At 40.6% G+C, this 18,226-nt stretch overlaps 2 protein-coding genes across 4 annotated transcripts in view; both read right to left on the bottom strand.

Moving 5' to 3' along the window:
- wdhd1 (WD repeat and HMG-box DNA binding protein 1) overlaps nucleotides 1-5,526 on the bottom strand; it is a 30,493-nt gene extending 24,967 nt beyond the window's left edge. For 2 of the 3 annotated variants that reach the window (XM_078253961.1, XM_078253976.1), the window contains exons 1-4: nucleotides 5,463-5,526; nucleotides 5,030-5,125; nucleotides 3,116-3,227; nucleotides 2,833-2,984 (exon numbers count right to left, since the gene is read on the bottom strand). In XM_078253961.1, the coding sequence (XP_078110087.1) occupies nucleotides 2,833-2,984; nucleotides 3,116-3,227; nucleotides 5,030-5,106 (341 nt within the window). In that variant the 5' untranslated portion in view covers nucleotides 5,107-5,125; nucleotides 5,463-5,526. The other variant, XM_078253969.1, reaches the window with a different exon arrangement.
- Nucleotides 5,527-9,027: 3,501 nt separating this feature from the next.
- On the bottom strand, nucleotides 9,028-12,820 carry socs4 (suppressor of cytokine signaling 4). Its single transcript, XM_078258257.1, has 2 exons — nucleotides 12,728-12,820; nucleotides 9,028-11,950 (listed from the first exon to the last, which is right to left on the bottom strand). Exon 2 carries the CDS (start codon nucleotides 11,928-11,930, stop codon nucleotides 10,734-10,736), a length of 1,197 nt encoding a protein of 398 aa, XP_078114383.1. The 5' UTR covers nucleotides 11,931-11,950; nucleotides 12,728-12,820; the 3' UTR covers nucleotides 9,028-10,733.
- Nucleotides 12,821-18,226: the final 5,406 nt, after the last annotated feature.

The following is an 18,226-nucleotide window of genomic DNA, read 5'->3' as shown; positions in this document are numbered from 1 at the left end:
TGGTCCTGATGGCATCATCGGCCTGTGACCTTCAGCACTCACTGGATCGGTTCGCAGCCGAGTGTGAAGCAGCTGGGATGAGGATCAGCACCTCTAAATCGGAGGCCATGGTTGTCAGCAGGAAACTGATGGAGTGCCTTCTCCAGGTAGGGAATGAGTCCTTACCCCAAGTGAAGGAGTTCAAGTACCTTGGGGTCTTGTTTGCGAGTGAGGGGACAATGGAGCGGGAGAGCCAGTTGAGGTGGTTCGGGCATCTGGTAAGGATGCCCCCTGGGCGCCTCCCTAGCGAGGTGTTCCAGGCACGTCCAGCTGGGAGGAGGCCTCGAGGGAGACCCAGGACTAGGTGGAGGGATTATATCTCCAACCTGGCCTGAGAACGCCTCAGGGATCCCCCAGTCGGAGCTGGTTAATGTGGCTCGGGAAAGGGAAGTTTGGGGTCCCCTGCTGGAGCTGCTACCCCCGCGACCCGATACCGGATAAGCGGACGAAGATGGATGGTGTAGCAAGCCAACTACAGCTACATTTGTCTACATTTATGCCTAGAGTAGCATCGTTGGTATGTATTCATTCACTGTTTTAAATAATTACATAGGTTCATAGATCATTAGTTTGATGTAGGGTTGGGCGATATGGAGAAAATCAAATATCACGATATCTTTGACCAAATACCTCAATATCGACACCGCAACGATATTGTAGTGTTGACTATTGGTGCTTTCACAAACTATTTACACAATGAGATTTTTGATAAATAATCATCAGTAATGTGGATATAATGACTAAGTGGGTAAAGGCAAATAATAGAACAGTTACAGTCTGGTAAGTTCAGAAAATGACATCACTTCACTGTAATGCAGCCTTTAAAACCAGGAAAAGACAACACTTATTATAGCCATATTACGATATCCAAAATCTAAGACGATATCTAGTCTCATATCACGATAGATATAATATCGATATATTGCCCAGCTCTAGTTTGATGTCAGTGTTTTGTGTTAAGTTAATCGCTAACGTTAGTGCTATGACTAACGTTACATGGTTGCTAGGTAACTATAAGTCATAGGACAGGCTACACTCATATGAATGAATGTAATATTGTTTACATGTTAAAATGTCTTTGTACAGCATAATCACTATTACAATCAGTTTAATAGTCATGAATTATATTGTGTAACGGTAGAAAGGAAATATTTGAATTGATGAAATTACATTCTGAACATTAGGCTATATTGTATGTTAAAAGGTAGCATAGAATTGATTAGTCTGTCTTTGTATGTTACAGTTTCACACTTTCCTTGGAACGTCATTAAACCTGTGGACGTGGGAACGACTGTCATCAGAGTCTTGATGTTAGGAGAGAGTTTAGCTGGCTATCAGTGTATAGAGCAACACCGAAGACGGCACAGTTTATGATTGGACATTTGTCACAGTTATCGACGAGTCTGTGTTGAAACCTACCAGGCTGTGTGATTGTAAGTGTCTTTGAACATTTTGAAGCAGCTCGTTGTCTGCAACCTGCAGCTTTAGCAAAAGTTCAGTAGTTAGTTTTTTTGACAGACTGCGCTCAGGTTTTTTTTATATATATATATATATATATATATATATATATATATATATATATATATATATATATATATATATATATATATGGCAGCTATGCATCTGATTTCAAAATAGAAATGTCCAATCAGTTAATGCAGATCTTCAGTAATCGACATTTTGGGGAATATGTTTATTTACTTTCCTATCAGAATCCAACTTAAAGGGAAACTATGCCGTTTTTTTTTTAGCTTAATTTACCTTAACTGAACAGCTTCGGAGTCATTGGAATGGTTATATGACTTTTTTCGAGTTGAATGGTGGTCGTCTCGCTCCCCCCTAGCGCCTGTGAGCGGAAAAACTACCCTTGTAACTTTCAGCCGGCCTCAGCGCCAGGAAGTATTGCGTCATGTCAGGTCAGGCAAAAAAGAAGCAGAAAGCTAGGAAAGCATTGTCGGAGGAACAGAGAAAGAGGAAACGAAAGACTGACCGAGCGAGGAGTCAGACACAAGTAAACATAGGAGCTGCCAAATATCTATTCTGAAGCTGTAGGGGGAGCTCTATAGAGAAACCTGCGAGCAAAAAGAGAGAAAACAGCGAAGAAAAGGCCAAAAATGCATAGTGCCCCTTTAAGGCTCTGGATGTCCAGAATTAAAACTAAAGGAGACTGTGACTTCAAGGTTGTTGCTCCTAAACTCTCTCCCTTTGGACTTAATATCTGTGGGCACCTTTAAAAAGCAGCCACCTGTTTAATATAATAATAATTTTCAATTTTGTCTTCCGAAGTCTGTATTAATATCCGTTTTTAGGTTGGTTGCCTCATTTCTTTTGTCAAGCACTTTGTTGTCAAATGTGACATAATTAGTTACTTACTTCCGTTGTTCAGAGTTGGATGTAGAAACCATTCTCATGTCTGAACCATAAATATGAAGCTACAGTTACAGAAGCTGGTTATCTTAAAATAAAGATAGGAAACAGGAGGAAACAGCTAATCTGCCTCCATCCAAAATTTTGAAAAAACAACAACCTACCAGCACCATACAAAAACAGAAATAAAAGTATAATGTGGTGTACCTATTTTTTGGTTGGGAACCAGCGGAGACTTGGCCCCCCCTGACCAGGAACTAGTTACAGCACAACTCCACATAAAACCACAACTTTCTGGTTTTGTACGGGAGATATGATGTGTAAATTAGAAAGCTTTAGATGTGCAAATAGGCACATTTTGGACAGAACAATGCGATCCCTTTTCACTTGCTTCTTGTTCCGTTTTCTAAAAGTGATCATAAGTACCTGGATCCGGCAGCGACTCTGGAGCCGCTGCTGTTGAAGACGACATGTGTGGCGTTGGTAGTGAACCGGGTCAGGATGCCATCTGGATCGCCGTCAGGAAACGTGTGGATCTGCACTGTGTTGTTGGAGCTGGCTGTGACCAGCTTGCCGTTCTGTGGAGGGACGAACACATCTCAATCCTCCACTGACAGCTGATTCATTACAAAAGGTCTCAGTAGAAATCAATCAAACATGATCACAGATCCCAAAAAAAAACAAAACAACCAGAAGATAAATGGCCAACCTTGAGTGCGAGAGAGTACGCCTTTTCCCCGACGGTGATGAACTTTGGATCGTCATCATCCAGACCCTCCCATATCCGAACATCCCCATCATTCCCGCACGTCACAATGAACCTGAGGACGATGTCATCATGGTCAAGTGGGCTTTTTTTTAGTCAATTTACTATTGTGCAAAATGAGGATTGAGAGTAATTTCAATTCCACATGAATTGTTTTTTTGTTTTGTTGTTTTTTTATCTAAACCACAGACTGTATACAGAGGGTTTAGACTCAGAATTCAAAACTAAGTGTACAATAACACTAGCCTGGAAATCCAGACCCAAATCTGAAAGATTAAGGGTCTGGAATTGAGTAATGAAAATGGCCCAACTCGAGGGGCGGCACCAAGCATGCATTTGAAAATCTCACTGCACGCAATTGGATAACACTACGACCAATCACAACAATACACGGGGTGACGTACCCAGAGCCCCATACGCTTATGCTGCGTTCATGCCACCTGGGAATAACAGGGACTTACCCCCCGTGATTACGTTGGTTTTCCGACTACCAGCGTTCACATGTCGGGATGCGTGTTCTTCTTCTTTTGTTATATTGCCGTTTGGCATAACAACTTGTTGAATGACTGCCACCAACGGTTGGCCGTAGCCTAGAGCATCAGGTGTGTGAAAACATGGAGGCCACAATAACAAAAGATTTGCTGCCGTTTTCTTATGCGAGCATACAAACAGCACATGGACAGGTGTTTGTGTTATCTGCAGGACAACGAACGGGAAAGGACACGGATAAGGTGTTGTTTTTTTTATACATAGGCCTATTTATGAATAATTTGAAACATGTTATGTCTGTGTATGTTTCTCAGCAGAGGCGTTTGTCCACAATAAATAAGTTTATTGTCATTGAAATATGTTCAGTGAACCGAAGTCGCCTACATCAAACGTTGTCAACAACGCGTCACCAACCGGGAAACTCGGTTAGCAAAATCTGGCCCGAGTTTCCCACCTCTGATTCCCACAGGAAGGGACGTGAATGATGATGTTTTCATTCGGGAAAATGTTTTTCCGATGTCCATGAAAGCAGCATTAGCTACCAGCAGAGTTCACTGGTAGATTAAACTAACGTCATCTGTTTAGCTCGCCTCTGGCCCGCCTATATCAGACACACCAATGTGATTGGTGCAGCTCGGCTACAAGGGCATAGTTAATGAGCATCATTACTCAACGCCAGAGTGACTCACTGAGCAAATTCAAATTGTGCTCCATTTAAAAATAAACAATATAAAAAATCTTTTAGACTCACGGAGTGACCAGTGTTCCTCAAAATATATATATTTTTATTTCCGAGCAAAGTTGACTAGAGTGAACACCTAACTTATAACAAGACAGTAAAGAGGTAAGTTAGCGTTACATTTAAAATTCAGTAAGTAAGTTACATGTAACATATAGCGCTTTTCACAGATACAAATCACAAAGTGCTTTACATAAAACCTCGGTTCAAGACCAATAGGGGTAAAAACTCCTTTGTCCCATGTGCAATAACTCAGCTTAATTTGCACATGTAATGTAGTACTTTGTTTTGTTTTTAGAGATTGCTCCAGTGGTGATAACGTGTGTTGTGTGTATTACATACAGGAAATCTTTGTTGTACTTATGTCTTGGATTGTTGCCTCTATCTGTATGTTGCTTGAATGTGTTTGTTTCTTTTTATCTTTCACTCCTGAATGGATATCAAGTTTCCCATTTGGGATATTAAAGTAAACTGAAAACATACAATATGATAGGTACAAATTGAAACACAGTGCACAATTTAAATAATAAACTAATACATAAAAAAAAAAAAAAAATTAAAAACATGAATAAAGTGGGGACAGGTCAACAAAACGCCTGTTTTATAAGCCATCATAATATCTGACTTACTTCCCGGAGTCATCGAAGCAGACCTCGGTGTGTCCCTCCGAGTGGCCGTAGCGCATCGGCTTCCTCTCGCAAGGCATTTTTCACAAAACCTCCACACTGACGAGCAGAAAAACACAAACAGTAACCAATACGTGAAGGTAGGACTAACACGTGAACATTTTACATTTGTGACACATGTGTAGACCACAGTTATCCACTGCCCTGTCTCATTAGCTCCCATAGCTGGTTCAGATAACTAACGTTAAGATTATAGCCGAGGAGTTGAGCTACTTCATCGCTAACAATACAGCCAATGTAACGTTAGCTAACTTACGGTGTTTTAAACTCAGCGGTCGGATCGATAAACGGTGTTTACGGGGTGCTCAACTCGGACTAAACGGAGAGGTTATCTAACCAGTTATGGCTCGAGAAGAGAGTTAGTCTGACAACTTACAAATCCCTCGGCTGACTGTCTCCGCAGACCCTTCTTCTTCTCCTGAATCTCCCGCGCTGCGTCAAAAACAAGGAACCGCAGCGTCACAACTCCCGCCAGCTACGTCATGACGCAACTGTCGTAACCCCTCCTACGTTTGAGTGAGATTTTTTTTTATTATTTTTTTTTATTATAGATCTGTCCAATCTATAACTTAAGTAAAAGTAGCAATACTGCAGGGTAAAATACTATGTTACAAATATTAGTATCAAAATATACTTCAAGTACCAAAAGTTAAAGTACTCATGCAGAATGACCCTTTGCAAAATCATATATATTAGCCTATGTATTATAATAGCCTAAGTGATGCATTAATGGGTTCATCACTTTAATGGTGCAGCCAGTAAAGGTGGAGCTAATTTTAACTTCATAAACTGCTGGGTAGCTTAATGTAGCCTATTAGTTGATTTATATTTTGCATTAGTAATATAAACCTGTAAAGTAACTACAACAACATAGTGGAGTAAAAAGTACAATATTTCACTCTGAAATGTGGTGGAGTGGAGGTAGAAATCAACATAAAATGGATATACTCAAGCAAAGTACAGCAAAACTGTATGTAAATGCCGTACTTGAGTACATGTAATAAGTTACATTCCACCACTGGGCTCTGTGCTGTTTCTGCACAAACCTGGGACGATTAAAGCACATACTGTAAGCATGACTTTATTCAATTATTGTTTAAATGTTGTTTAAATTGGATGGTAGCTACAGGGCAGCTTTTGATCACCTAACAAGGTGATTTTCACATCTAGTAAAGCGAAATCTCAGAAGTTTCAAGCCTTACTCTTACAGTGCACTGTGTATGCTTGTAATTGTGATCATAGTAAATTAGTAAAGATTTGTGTTTTCATCCCTTTTTTTTAAATAATACAAACACCGTATTAGAAGTTAGACTCTTAACAATGAATTTGAGAGCAGCTATTCAAGATTTGATTCATATTTATCTTCATTGGGTGGAGAATGTATTAGTTAACTACCAATGTAAGAAAGACTCCTCACATCACCTGCGACTCAGCATCACATTTTGTATTTCAGACCACGTTTTCACACTGCAAAAGCACTTAAATGAGACAGAAACAAGTATTCACTCACTAATGCTAACACTTTTAATTAGTATTCATTCAAGTAGCTATAAATATACAGCAAAAGTACCTCTTGGCTGCCAAAGACAACCTGTCATTGCCTGTATGAGCAGCGTCTCAGGGGAGAATTTGATTAGTGCAACAGGAAGTACTCTGTTGGCAGCTGGGTGTCTAAATATTACCTGATATACAGTATAAACAGTATGTAAAAGCACAACAACAGTCCTGTCTGTATGTAACAGTCCCGGATGAACTTGAAACATAAAAAAATGTGTTTCATTTCTCAGATTTGGATATCAAATGTATTGTGAATCTAATGTAACACGAGATATTGGCTTTGGAGCTGCTGAAAAATGATGCTGGCTGACTGGATCATACAAGACAACATTAATATTTCATGTGTGTGGTTCATGAAAATCAATCGATGTGGCTCCTCTTGAACTCTGTCCATTGACTGAGCTTTGCCATGTAGGCAGTCAAAGGGCTCAAACAAAAAGATTGACTTTGTGGCTTAAATCTGACAAAAGATCATCAGTTGTACAAAGTTGTTAACCCCTGGTGATCAAGTATTGATAAAGTTGTGTGACGCCTTTTTTAAATGGTTAAAATAAAAGCAACAGGCTCAAATATCCCGACTTTTAGTCCAGTCCCTATGAGTGATGCTCAAGAAATACTGAATCCTACATTTCCCATAATGCAACTTATAGCTTTATATATTTGGTCCCTCCCTGCCTGTTAAATAACCCAAATCCAGACTTTCTGTTATAAGTGCATTCTCTCTAAATTCAAGCTGAGAGGCTGAGTAGTGCTCTCCATGACTAGTTAACTGACCTTTATGTGTAAAATCAGTGGAGTTCTCCTTTAAATGGGACTAATTTTTATTTTATTTAGAGTAAATTAAATTCCTTTTTATGGTGAAAAACATTGATGCTGCTATCCTCTGTCCTCTCCAACAGAAAAGCTTCATATTTTACAGTACAGTGCCTGAATTGGTTCCAAAAAAGGTGCCAGTACCCTAATTCAGCAGTTGCATGACATGATCATCGCATGTGTAGATATATTTATATTCATATGTATCTTGTAGGGGTAACACAACTAGTCAACTATTCAACGATTCAATCTAAAGAGCCTGATTAAACTACCAATCTCACTGTCGAAATGTCGCAGTGTCTGAAAATGTGGTAATCAAAAAAGGATTTTTTTCATTCAGGCATGTCTGATTTCACATAGAATTGCTCTGTATTTCCCAATAAATCATATATAGCCTATTTCTCTCTATATAGATATATGTTTATCAGCCTATTAATAATACTTTAACAATTAGAACAAAATGTGGACAAAATCAGAAATGTCGTTACTCAGTACTGGCGCTGATATTATGGAAGAATTGAACAATTACAGGAATGTTTACTTGGAAAATTAAGTGAAACAAAAGACATTTTATCTTGTTATAGTAGGAAAACCACAGATATTACTTATAGCATTAACATTATTGTTATTTATTAATTATTTAAGTGCCCCCGTAAGCTATGACCACCTGCTTTTCCTAGCATGACGTGTGAAAATGTCTTCCATGAAAAAAGGCCTATTGAGCCTTTAGTTGTCAGCAAATGTTGTTGTTGATTGTTGCCATGGAAGCACAGCTTTTAGTTGTCCGACAGTCTAAATGTAGGGTGGCTGAATTTTAAGGCTTAAAATGAATCTATATACGTTTTAAATTAGTTTTAATTTTGTGTAACTGTCTAACGTTAAACCAGTCAGAGAGCAAAGAGCTAACATCCTAACTCTGGAGACCAAAGCAGCTCTGAAACCCTACATCTAAACCTTAACAGTAATTATGAAATGCACAAAGTGGAAAAAAGAACAAGTCTGACAACAGACTAGCCAATTTACTCGAGCATTTAGAAGTTATCTGCTGATATCCATATGACAAGTACTGAAGAAAAACTTTTTGTGCCTGAAAACCTAATGGCCGTATGATGAATATTTCATGCACTGTTTTGTATTCATACAAATAACCCGAGGACAGATTTGATTTTACACTGCTAGTTCAAGAGAAACTGAATGACACATGAATCAATTTGAAAACATCTGTATTCCACCCCACTTATGGGGGGAGTAGTCTTTTTCATGTCCTTATCTCTTCATTTGCTCTGCTGAAGCGCTGGCATTTAGAGGTGTCCTTTGCAGAGAGCGGGATGAATTGTTTTCAGAGCACTACTTCAAAAGCAGCATTTTCCCTACCATTAGCCTGTCTGACTATGACACAGCCCACAGCTGCAGCATGAACAGACATGGGTGGATAAGCATGACTCGAGCTGTGCCATTAAATCGGTCCAGAGATGACAAAAAAGCTGAGACACAGTCATACAACAGAGGCAGTGTAAATGGCATTTATTGGTTTGTGTATCAGTGTGGTAAATACAATGTATGCGTACTGCACTCCAGTCTGTACGGTGGCCCCGAGAGCTAAGAGCTCTGCAAGTTTAGACACATGCAAAATAGACAAAACATCATCATTAATTTGATTACACGTACATTTTGAAATAAAACTCTGCAAATACAGAAAACACAACCAAATACACACAACAGAACAAAATGAAGAAAAACAGTTCAAGAAAACAGTTACAGAAACAAACTAATGTACTTTTTTGTTTAAACATTTTGATTGCATGATTTGAATTTGAATTGGCATCCTAGTAATCAGCAAAAGTCCAACACTAGATTTACAGCAAATATGTGGAATTCAGAAAATATTCCATTGTGTTTTGTTAAACTTGGAGCATTTCTGTATTTGGTTGTGTTTTCTCACTTTGCAGCGCTTTCTTTTTCTAAATGCTGCACATGTGTTGTCAAATTGGTGTCTCCAATTATCTACTTGCATGTGTTTTCTTTAATTTGCAGTGTGCTGAGCTCTCAGGGCCACCGTAACTCCAACATGTAAACTGTTATTCTAATAGCAAACTTGTGAAAGCTGTAGAGGCACAATTGCTGTTCATACATTAATTTACACAGGAGCTTTAAGACTGAATGATAAAGAAGCAGCTGAATTGTGTGAAATATGACATATGAGTAGATGAAGTCATCCCAAAAGCTCCGATCGGTGCGGCTGCACCACCATCTTGTGGCTAAATAGAAGAATGCAGTCCCATTTAATTAGTTTAAGTCCTTCATAAGAAACCGACATGTTGGAAAGGCATATTAAGACACCATTTGTGACGTCTACAATATTTGAACCAAGTTATCAATTATGTCTCCTTTTCTGTCACCCATACTGATTGCCAACAGAGAGCTGTTTTGTGTATCAAATAAAAACAGTCCTCTCGTCTTCAGTTTGCCCGACTTTTCGGGCACACACTGACTACAACAGTGTTTATATGGCAATGTTAGAAAGGACCACACTGTACCATTTCACCCTAACAAGGGAATAGGTCTAAAATGTTGTTTAGTTGGAAAGTGAATGAGGAATTAATATGTTTGGATACAACTAGATGCAGTTGGAGTCTCTTTACCTAGAACTTTTGACAGCACTGGTATAGTGCAGGACAACAACAATTGCAAAGAATCACATTTTTATGACATTAAGGTACATTAAAGGAGGTATGATCTCAGCCAGGAAACCATGAAAGGTGCAGTTCCTCTAGTGGCCACTAGATATACAAGATGCCCAAACAAGACAACTCTGATTGCACTGAAGTTAAGAGGAAAACGCTCCAACTTCATGAGTCAATATTCCACAAAAAGTGAGGGTTACAGTTTAAAGTTTTGGTGAGAATCCTTACTCCATTAAGAATATTAAGGCAAGTGTTTTGGGGCATGATTGCTTATTAATTACCAGTGTCTCTTAACGTAGCTGTCAAGATGGCCGGAAGGCTTCAAACCATCCCATGGCCCTTGAGTTCCTACAGTAGTTGAGTTCAGACCTGTAGAGAAGGCTTTGTAGGTTTAATGGTTCTATCTCTTGATGCATCTAGATCAACAAACATCTTTTAAAGAACTCTCCAGTTCCTGACCTTTTAGACCTCAAAGATCTGCAACAGCAAATGTACTTGGAATTCAATGGCAATATTCTTGTCTCTTTGCCAAGAGAACCTGCCTTTGCTTGTCCTATCTTTGCCTATCACGGTATGAGGTCTGCTTTGGACTGTCACACAGCGCAGGCCCCGTCACACTTAATGTGGTACTGTCGGAGGTAGTCCCTGAGCTGAGGAGGCAGCAGCAGGTTATCTATGCCCTGGTAGGTGGTGTGGCTACAGATCACAGCCCTGCACAGGTGCTGGAGGGTGAAAGGGAAGGTCCGTGGTAGCGGCCGGGAAAGGAGGGGCTCAAAGAAGAGGCAGGTAGCCGGGTCACTGTAGTGTCTCAGTAGTCCTGTCACACTTGGATCCCGGTACATGCACGGGTCGCGCACATCAAAGCTGAAACGCTTGTCGTTCTGCTCAATGCGTGCGTGCAGGGAGCGGCTGTAGCGACGGAAGCTGACTGAGAAGAGGAACTCATCCTGGGCAGAGTCTCGGAGAAGAAACGTTCCCTCCGGTTTGCCCTCCAGCAGATCCTCTGCCTCAAAGCGGTTCAACACACCCCAGTAACAGGAGCTGTTGTTGATCTGGAGGAGATCTGGGACCAGGATGTAGTCAGTGTGGCCACAGCTGCCCTCTGCTCCCCCATGAGGACAAGAAGGGTTCCAGTCCTCCAGACTGGTGCCTCCAGGCCCAGGAGAGCAGCAGATGTCCTCCCAGGAGAGAGGGGTCTGGGGTGGGGAGGAAGAGGAAGATGAGGCGTTGGGTTTGAGTGGAGCCTCCATGTCCATGTCCTTGAGGGCACTTGGGTGGGTGGCGTGATTTTTGATAAGGTGCCAACATCGGGCCAGTTCAGATTTGGGCGAGAAGGGACACTTGTCCTGCATAAGCTCTGAGACGTGGATCTTGCGTTTGGACCAGAAGAGCACTGAGAAGGGTCGCGAGGAGCCCGATGGATGGTGGTGGTGATGATGGTGGTGGTGATGGTGAGAGCGCAGAGGAAAACACTGGCCAACAGCATCCTGAAACTTCTGCCGCAGAGAGCGGCGAGACAGGGCTTTCCGACACACTTCATCAATGTCTGCAGATGTCAATGCTTCCCCGAGAGTGCTGCAGCTACACTTTCTCTCTCTGCGCCACCTCGGACAGGATGTTGACCGCACACCAAGCTCCTCTGTCCCCTCCGCCTCCAGCCCTCCGGGACTCGACCCGTTGCGAGAGCTCCGGGAGCGTTTCTTCCTCCGCCAAATATAACTGTCTGCACTCCAACTGCGGAGGCCACATTTGGGACGCGTGTCCGAACCTCGTGGTTTCTTCTCAGACATGGCTGCTTCCTCTTTTTACTCTGTGGCACATTTAAAAACAGGCGTCTGAGTCGAAACACGATCGTAGGACCATTACTCATATCATTAACACATTTACAAAACAGTATTTAAAATGTAGTCTATCAGAAAATATTATTTGCATCACTGCTAACTAAGTCCTTTTTTTTGTGTCAGAAAGATCAATTTTGAAAAGGTTCTCTTTAGAGTTGGGACCTTAATGGTGCCATAAACATAACTAACATAACTTTTTTCAAATCAATTGTATCTAAAATACTTAAGAGCCACGCTGGATTCTTTACTCTTATTTTGTTACGTCTTTTTAAATGTATTCATCAGATCCATTTCGGTTACACCCCAAACAACTTTATTTAATCTGTGTGTGCTGTGCAGGACTGCTATCTAATCTTTTGGTACAAGACTATCATCTCCAGGACCAGTGGCATAAATCAAATTAAGACTGCAGAGTTCCGAAACCGCCTGCAGACGAAAATGGATCAGTTCCCATAAAAAAAATAAACCAAAAAAACAAAACAGAAATTGGTTTAACTAACCATCAATTTCATGCTTCATTCAGAGATAGTTCAGGAGGAAAGTTTTGTTGAACTGCCTACGAAGCTTTTGTTTTAACACTTCAGTTATGGTCTGTTTCAATTATATTTGTACATGGCAGCAGTTTGTAATAAACAAAATAACACTCTAATTAAACTGATCAGCCTGTGAGCAGCAAGGGGTTTAACATCACAGGCTGGTAATCACGCTCTTCTATTATTAACTCTTAATGCAGGAGATTATCTTACCTTGCAAACAGTGTCAGACATCCACATCCATGGTATGACCAGTTGTTCACTGCACATTAGCGGACATGTGTGACCCGCCTGCAGCCAGCTCCAGCTCTAACAGACGGCAGACTGTTCCGCTTCCTATATAATTATGATGCCAATTCCCAGAGGGGGCAGCAGTTTCCTCTCTTCCTCTCTGGGTTATGAATGAATGAATGAATGAAGGGAGGGAGATGGAGTGGGGTCGAGCCGGGAGAGGGGAGGGAAGGGTTCAAGGGGAGGTTTGTTTTAGGTTAATGGCAGTGAGACATCCTCTTCTCTCTCTTACATCTTCTTTACACTTTCATTGATGAATTCCATCTCCAACAAAGAAAGAGAAAAGATCGGACCAGAGCAACTGGAGAGTGCTTTTTCATTCACAAAGTGAATTATTTCTGCCAGTAATTCTATTTCTGCACACTGATTTGCGTTGATTTAATTTCATCAGAGGCCCGTAGCTTAACTTAAAGCATCAAAGCACATTTCATGGGGAGCTTTAAATCTGTTTAAGTCTGTCTGCAGAGGATGCCAAACTACAAGCAGATTATTCGGTTTACGAGCAGCCTGTACACACTCCCCGCTTCGGCATCGCAGACTCTGTCTAATTAACAATTCAGCCCAGTAGAGGACACAACGAAGCGTTTTAAAAAGCTTCACTTATTGATTGAATAACCTTTTTGAGTTTCCCAGTTCAAACTTCCAGAAAGTGCTGCTGAAAGGACTCATCTGTCAAAGTGATGTCATACACACAGTGTGGATGACATTTTGGAAGATCTATAATTCATGAAACAAATAGACTACATCTATCAGACAAATAATATTACTCCCAGTGGTTTTGTGTGTGTGTGTGTGTGTGTGTGTGTGTGTGTGTGTGGGCTTGTTTTAACTATATTCGTGGGGTCCAAAAACCGGGAGTCCAGTATACTTGTGGGGTCCCGACAGCTTTGTGGGGCCAAAATGCTTAAACACAAGTTTAAAGGTCTGTTTGAGGGTTAAGACTTGGTTTTAGGATTAGGGTTAGAATTAGGTTATGGTTAGAGTGAGGGTAAGGGTTAAGGTTAGGCATTTAGTTGTGATGGTTAAGGTTAGGGTAAGGAGCTAGGGAATGCATTATGTCAATGATGGGTCCCCACAAAGATAGTGCCACAAACCTGTGTGTGTGTGTGTGTGTGTGTGTGTGTGTGTGTGTGTGTGTGTGTGTGTGTCTCTAACAGATAAAGGATAGTCATCAATAAATGCCTGACATCTCAGATAATGTAGTGACACTCAACTTCCTCTTAAGTGAATATTTAATGCTCCTCAGATTATCACACAGCCCAGCAGGAGGATAACGCCACATGTTCTGGCAAACAACCAGATCAATTTATCTGACTCCAAAATAGCAGCAAGAAACTGAAAGTAAACTGTCTGAAGTTTAGCTGAAAGGATTCAACAACCCCAGTTAGGTCAGATAAGTTAACTATTACTATTCTTAATCACACTTTGCCCAGTTTAATACTGACCCCTTTCTGTTTCATTTAATTTTCTCAAAATGTCTTAAAATTCATATGAACCATCCGTTCGTATGTGGTACCCAAAGAAAAATAAGACTTAAGAGTCTACAGCCATGCTAACAGCTCTTTTGTGCTTTTCACAGACACACAATGCTTTACAGGGGCATTATACAACATACAGGAAAGAAATAAAAGACGAAGAGACCACCCAAGCCACGTGTTTAAAAAGTGCAAAACTAAGAACACAATACATAATGAAAAAAAAGAATACACATACACAATAAAATTACATATACATGATAAAATGATACAGCCCAAAGAGGCTTTACAAAACAATTCAACACAATATTAGTCCAAAAATGAAAATAAAAATGTATGCTCACAATACAATAAAACATTAAATATAGTACTAATAAAAACCAGGAAAAATAACAATAGCAATTGGAATTGCAATCCACCCTGAACAGTATTTTGATTTACGGTGGGTTCAAAAACAAATCTTTCAAAAAATTTTGTTTAGTTTATTACATTATTTGTCAGGGACCATGCACAAAAAGCATTAATCTCACACAAGCAGAAGATGCATTTGACCAGATTTAGCTACTAACTGATTTGCAGTCTGCAGTCCCTGTGCAGGTACACAGATACTTATACAACTAAAATACAAGTTACAAATACAATGAAATACTAAATCCAAATCCAAATTAGTTTCTCATGTTTTTTTATATATGTCAGATCTTGCAAGAGCCATCTGCTGCATCATAAGCTGTATTTATTATTTAATCTAATTACACAAAAGGAGGATGCCTGTAACTAGGCAACACTTTCATCATGTCACTCACAGATTCTCAGAAACTTTCCGTTTACCGCAATCTCCATGAAACATTCAGCCTCTTCATTGAACGGCAGCACAAATTGATTGGGTGGAATAATGGATTGGAGAAACACATATACACACACACACACACACACACACACACACACACGGTTTGCCATTATATCTGCTCCCTTATTTAAAAATCTTGATTTATGAATTTATTTATAATTCATGAATATGCAAATATTGTTAATTTCAAAAGTTTAACTATTGGACACAAGATGCCTCTTCATTACTAAGAAATGGCAGTTCTCAGTGTATGTGCACTGGATGCTTCAGATTTTCCAAATCACAGTTGTGTAAATTGCATACTGGACCACCGTTGGCTTCCAAACTTTGATATCATAAAATCAAGCTGAGCACAGAGAAGGTTTCCTCCGTCAGCAGATGAATGTGAAAGCACGTCAAGTGTCAAACTGTGCACACACATCATTCTGCACAGTGAAGCTCAAACAACACATTTGTGACTGGAGGGGACTTTAAGTATGGGGCGTACCCTTTAAAATGCCAGTGCACATTTTGTGACATGTTTGCTTGATTTACATTACCTTAAAGGTACACTGTGTAGGAATTTCTCCCATCTGGCGGTGAAATTGTATTTTGCATTCAAACGAAGAGTGCTCTCTAGCGCCTCGCTTTTTCAAATGCGTGTTGCAACTACGTTAGCCGTTATGTACCAAGAAGCTATGACAACATGTCTTCCAATTTTCGCTTTTTTGGCGATGACAAGCGCCTCTCACTGATCTCCTTCTCCGTTTCAGCTGGTTTCAGTCACGTGACGCTGGCTCTGAACGAAAACGCGTTCTGGATTAGCTAGACAGGTAGGCTAGTGCTTTATGTCCCTCTCAGCGATTGAAGTTTTTCAAAATGGTGGAACGACATGGAAGCCTTGGACTTGGACTTGCCTGTCCAATGTAAATACAGATAAGAAATTCTTCGCTTACGAGGATAAGTCAGATCGTTGGCAGAGGCCATTTTACACCAATGAGGACATATTTATGAATGAAGACATTGATTTTAGCTAATAGAATATTTAAAACACTACACAGAGTATCTTTAAGCCTACCACAGCCAGCCATGGTGGTTGTCACTTAAGCCGACCTAACACCAAACGACTTTTCACGCAGTTCTACTGTCGAAGACAAATTTCTAATATCAAAAATGAAATCATGAGAGTCTTGCAGTTGTGACACGCTCCCGTCGTCTCAATCATTTGGTGTAAGGTGGTCATAGAACTCAGTCCGAGTCAGTCTTTTACCCGTCTCGACGTTCCGACACAATCAAACGTGTTTGATATTATCGTAAGTTTTAGGTCTTGGTAGTAAAATCTTCTAGTCTGTGACTCAGTGACATTATGACAGATTATCTTTAGATGTGAGATGGTGTCAGACTTTAGTCTTTTTAAAGTCTTTTCAGAGTCTTCTAGTGAATGGTAGGCATTGCTTGTGCCACTCAAGCCCCAAAGCTCTTGCTACATTTGTATGTGTGGCTCTAGAGGAGCAGCGAAGCTAAGCTTATGTGTACAGTTTTTAGTATAAACACATATGAAGCCTGCTCATATCTGCTGTGATCTTATAAAGTGTGTCCGTGGGGTGTGGTGCAGAGTTTTATCCAGGAAGTGCATCCTGCAGTGGGTGAAATCCAGTCGGCCCATTAACCTGCAGCAGCCAGAACTCGACCAGGGGCTCATATCAGTCCACATTACAGAGGCATCGATCTCGGGAGCAGCACAGCCTACAGGAGCAGTTATGAATAATTGATGCTGCTGTGATTGAATGGAGACTCTACTCTGCTTGTATTTTAATATGAAGGCTATTACAGTATTTTTTTATTGACCTTTACACAGTCAAGAAGAGTGAAACTACAAAATGCATGTGTTACAGTTTCAGAGGGAGTTGGTTTGCACTCAGCATCAAACGCACATGTTCTGTGAAATCATATCATTTTGGTTAGTTTATATTTTTTTGTATTAAACTGCTCACTGACTGTCCTGACAATGGACATCAGAAACCTGCATATTTTATGGCGGAAGTGGCCATATCACAAACCTAAAGCTGCTCTAATCAATAATTTTATATCAAGAATGGATAAAATGACCATAATATAATATGACTATGTGTAGTGAATCGACTGACTGTGCAGTTCCCCCTCAGCTCTACACGGCATTTTAACTTTGTTTAGCTCATTGTTTTCGTTCTTCAGCGAGCACCATTACTATTTTGGTCCACTGTCACCACTCTCATCAAAGTTTTGTTTTCGGCCACAAGCAGCTGTAAAAAAAAAAAAAAAAAAAGCTCTAAAACACCACTGTCCAAACAGACACTTTTCAACTAGCTGGTGAACGTAGCGGAGCATTTAGCAGCTAAAGAGACAGATATTTGACCTCCAAGGGATGATGGAGAACCAGAGCTGAAAGGAGAGACCTTACTTTCTTACATTACTGGGCAGCTGACACATCCCAGTATCAAGGGATAACATCCTCATGGGATGATCCCACAAATCACAATCGTGGTAGACCACGGACCATGATCTTTCTCTAACCTTTAAAGGAACACGCCGACTTATTGAGACTTTAGCTTATTCCCCGTATCCCCCAGAGTTAGACAAGTCCATACATACCCTTCTCATCGCTCTATATTCTCAGAAAGGCGAAGCACTGCTACTTCTGCTACTTGGGCGGAGTGATTTGCTCGCAGCACCTGAGAAGCCCCGTGGTGAGGAGCAGAGAGTAACAACGGTGCTTTTCAGGTGTTGCGCTAATCACTCCGCCCAAGTAGCAGTGCTTCGCCTTCTGAGAATATAGTTCCCAGTTTGTATACGGTTAGAAGATGGCTGTGTCTCATGTGACCTTGTTATTTGTACATGTAATGTAACATGTAAATAGGAACATGTTGGCGTTATTTAGTCACTTATTGGGAGCAGTAGGCTAGATGGAGCTGGTTACCTCCAGGATCTGTGCTAAGCTAGGCTAGCGGTGGATGCGTCAGGCAGAGTTACGACACGCACGGAGATGAGAAGGGTATGTATGGACTTATCTAACTCTGGGGGATACGGGGAATAAGCTAAAGTCCCAATAAGTCGGCGTGTTCCTTTAATCGAGCATTTTAC

This window comes from Sander vitreus, chromosome 1 (genome assembly GCF_031162955.1).
Source record: "Sander vitreus isolate 19-12246 chromosome 1, sanVit1, whole genome shotgun sequence".
Classification (NCBI taxonomy): Eukaryota; Metazoa; Chordata; class Actinopteri; order Perciformes; family Percidae; genus Sander; species Sander vitreus.
This window is presented reverse-complemented; position numbering and strand designations above follow the sequence as displayed.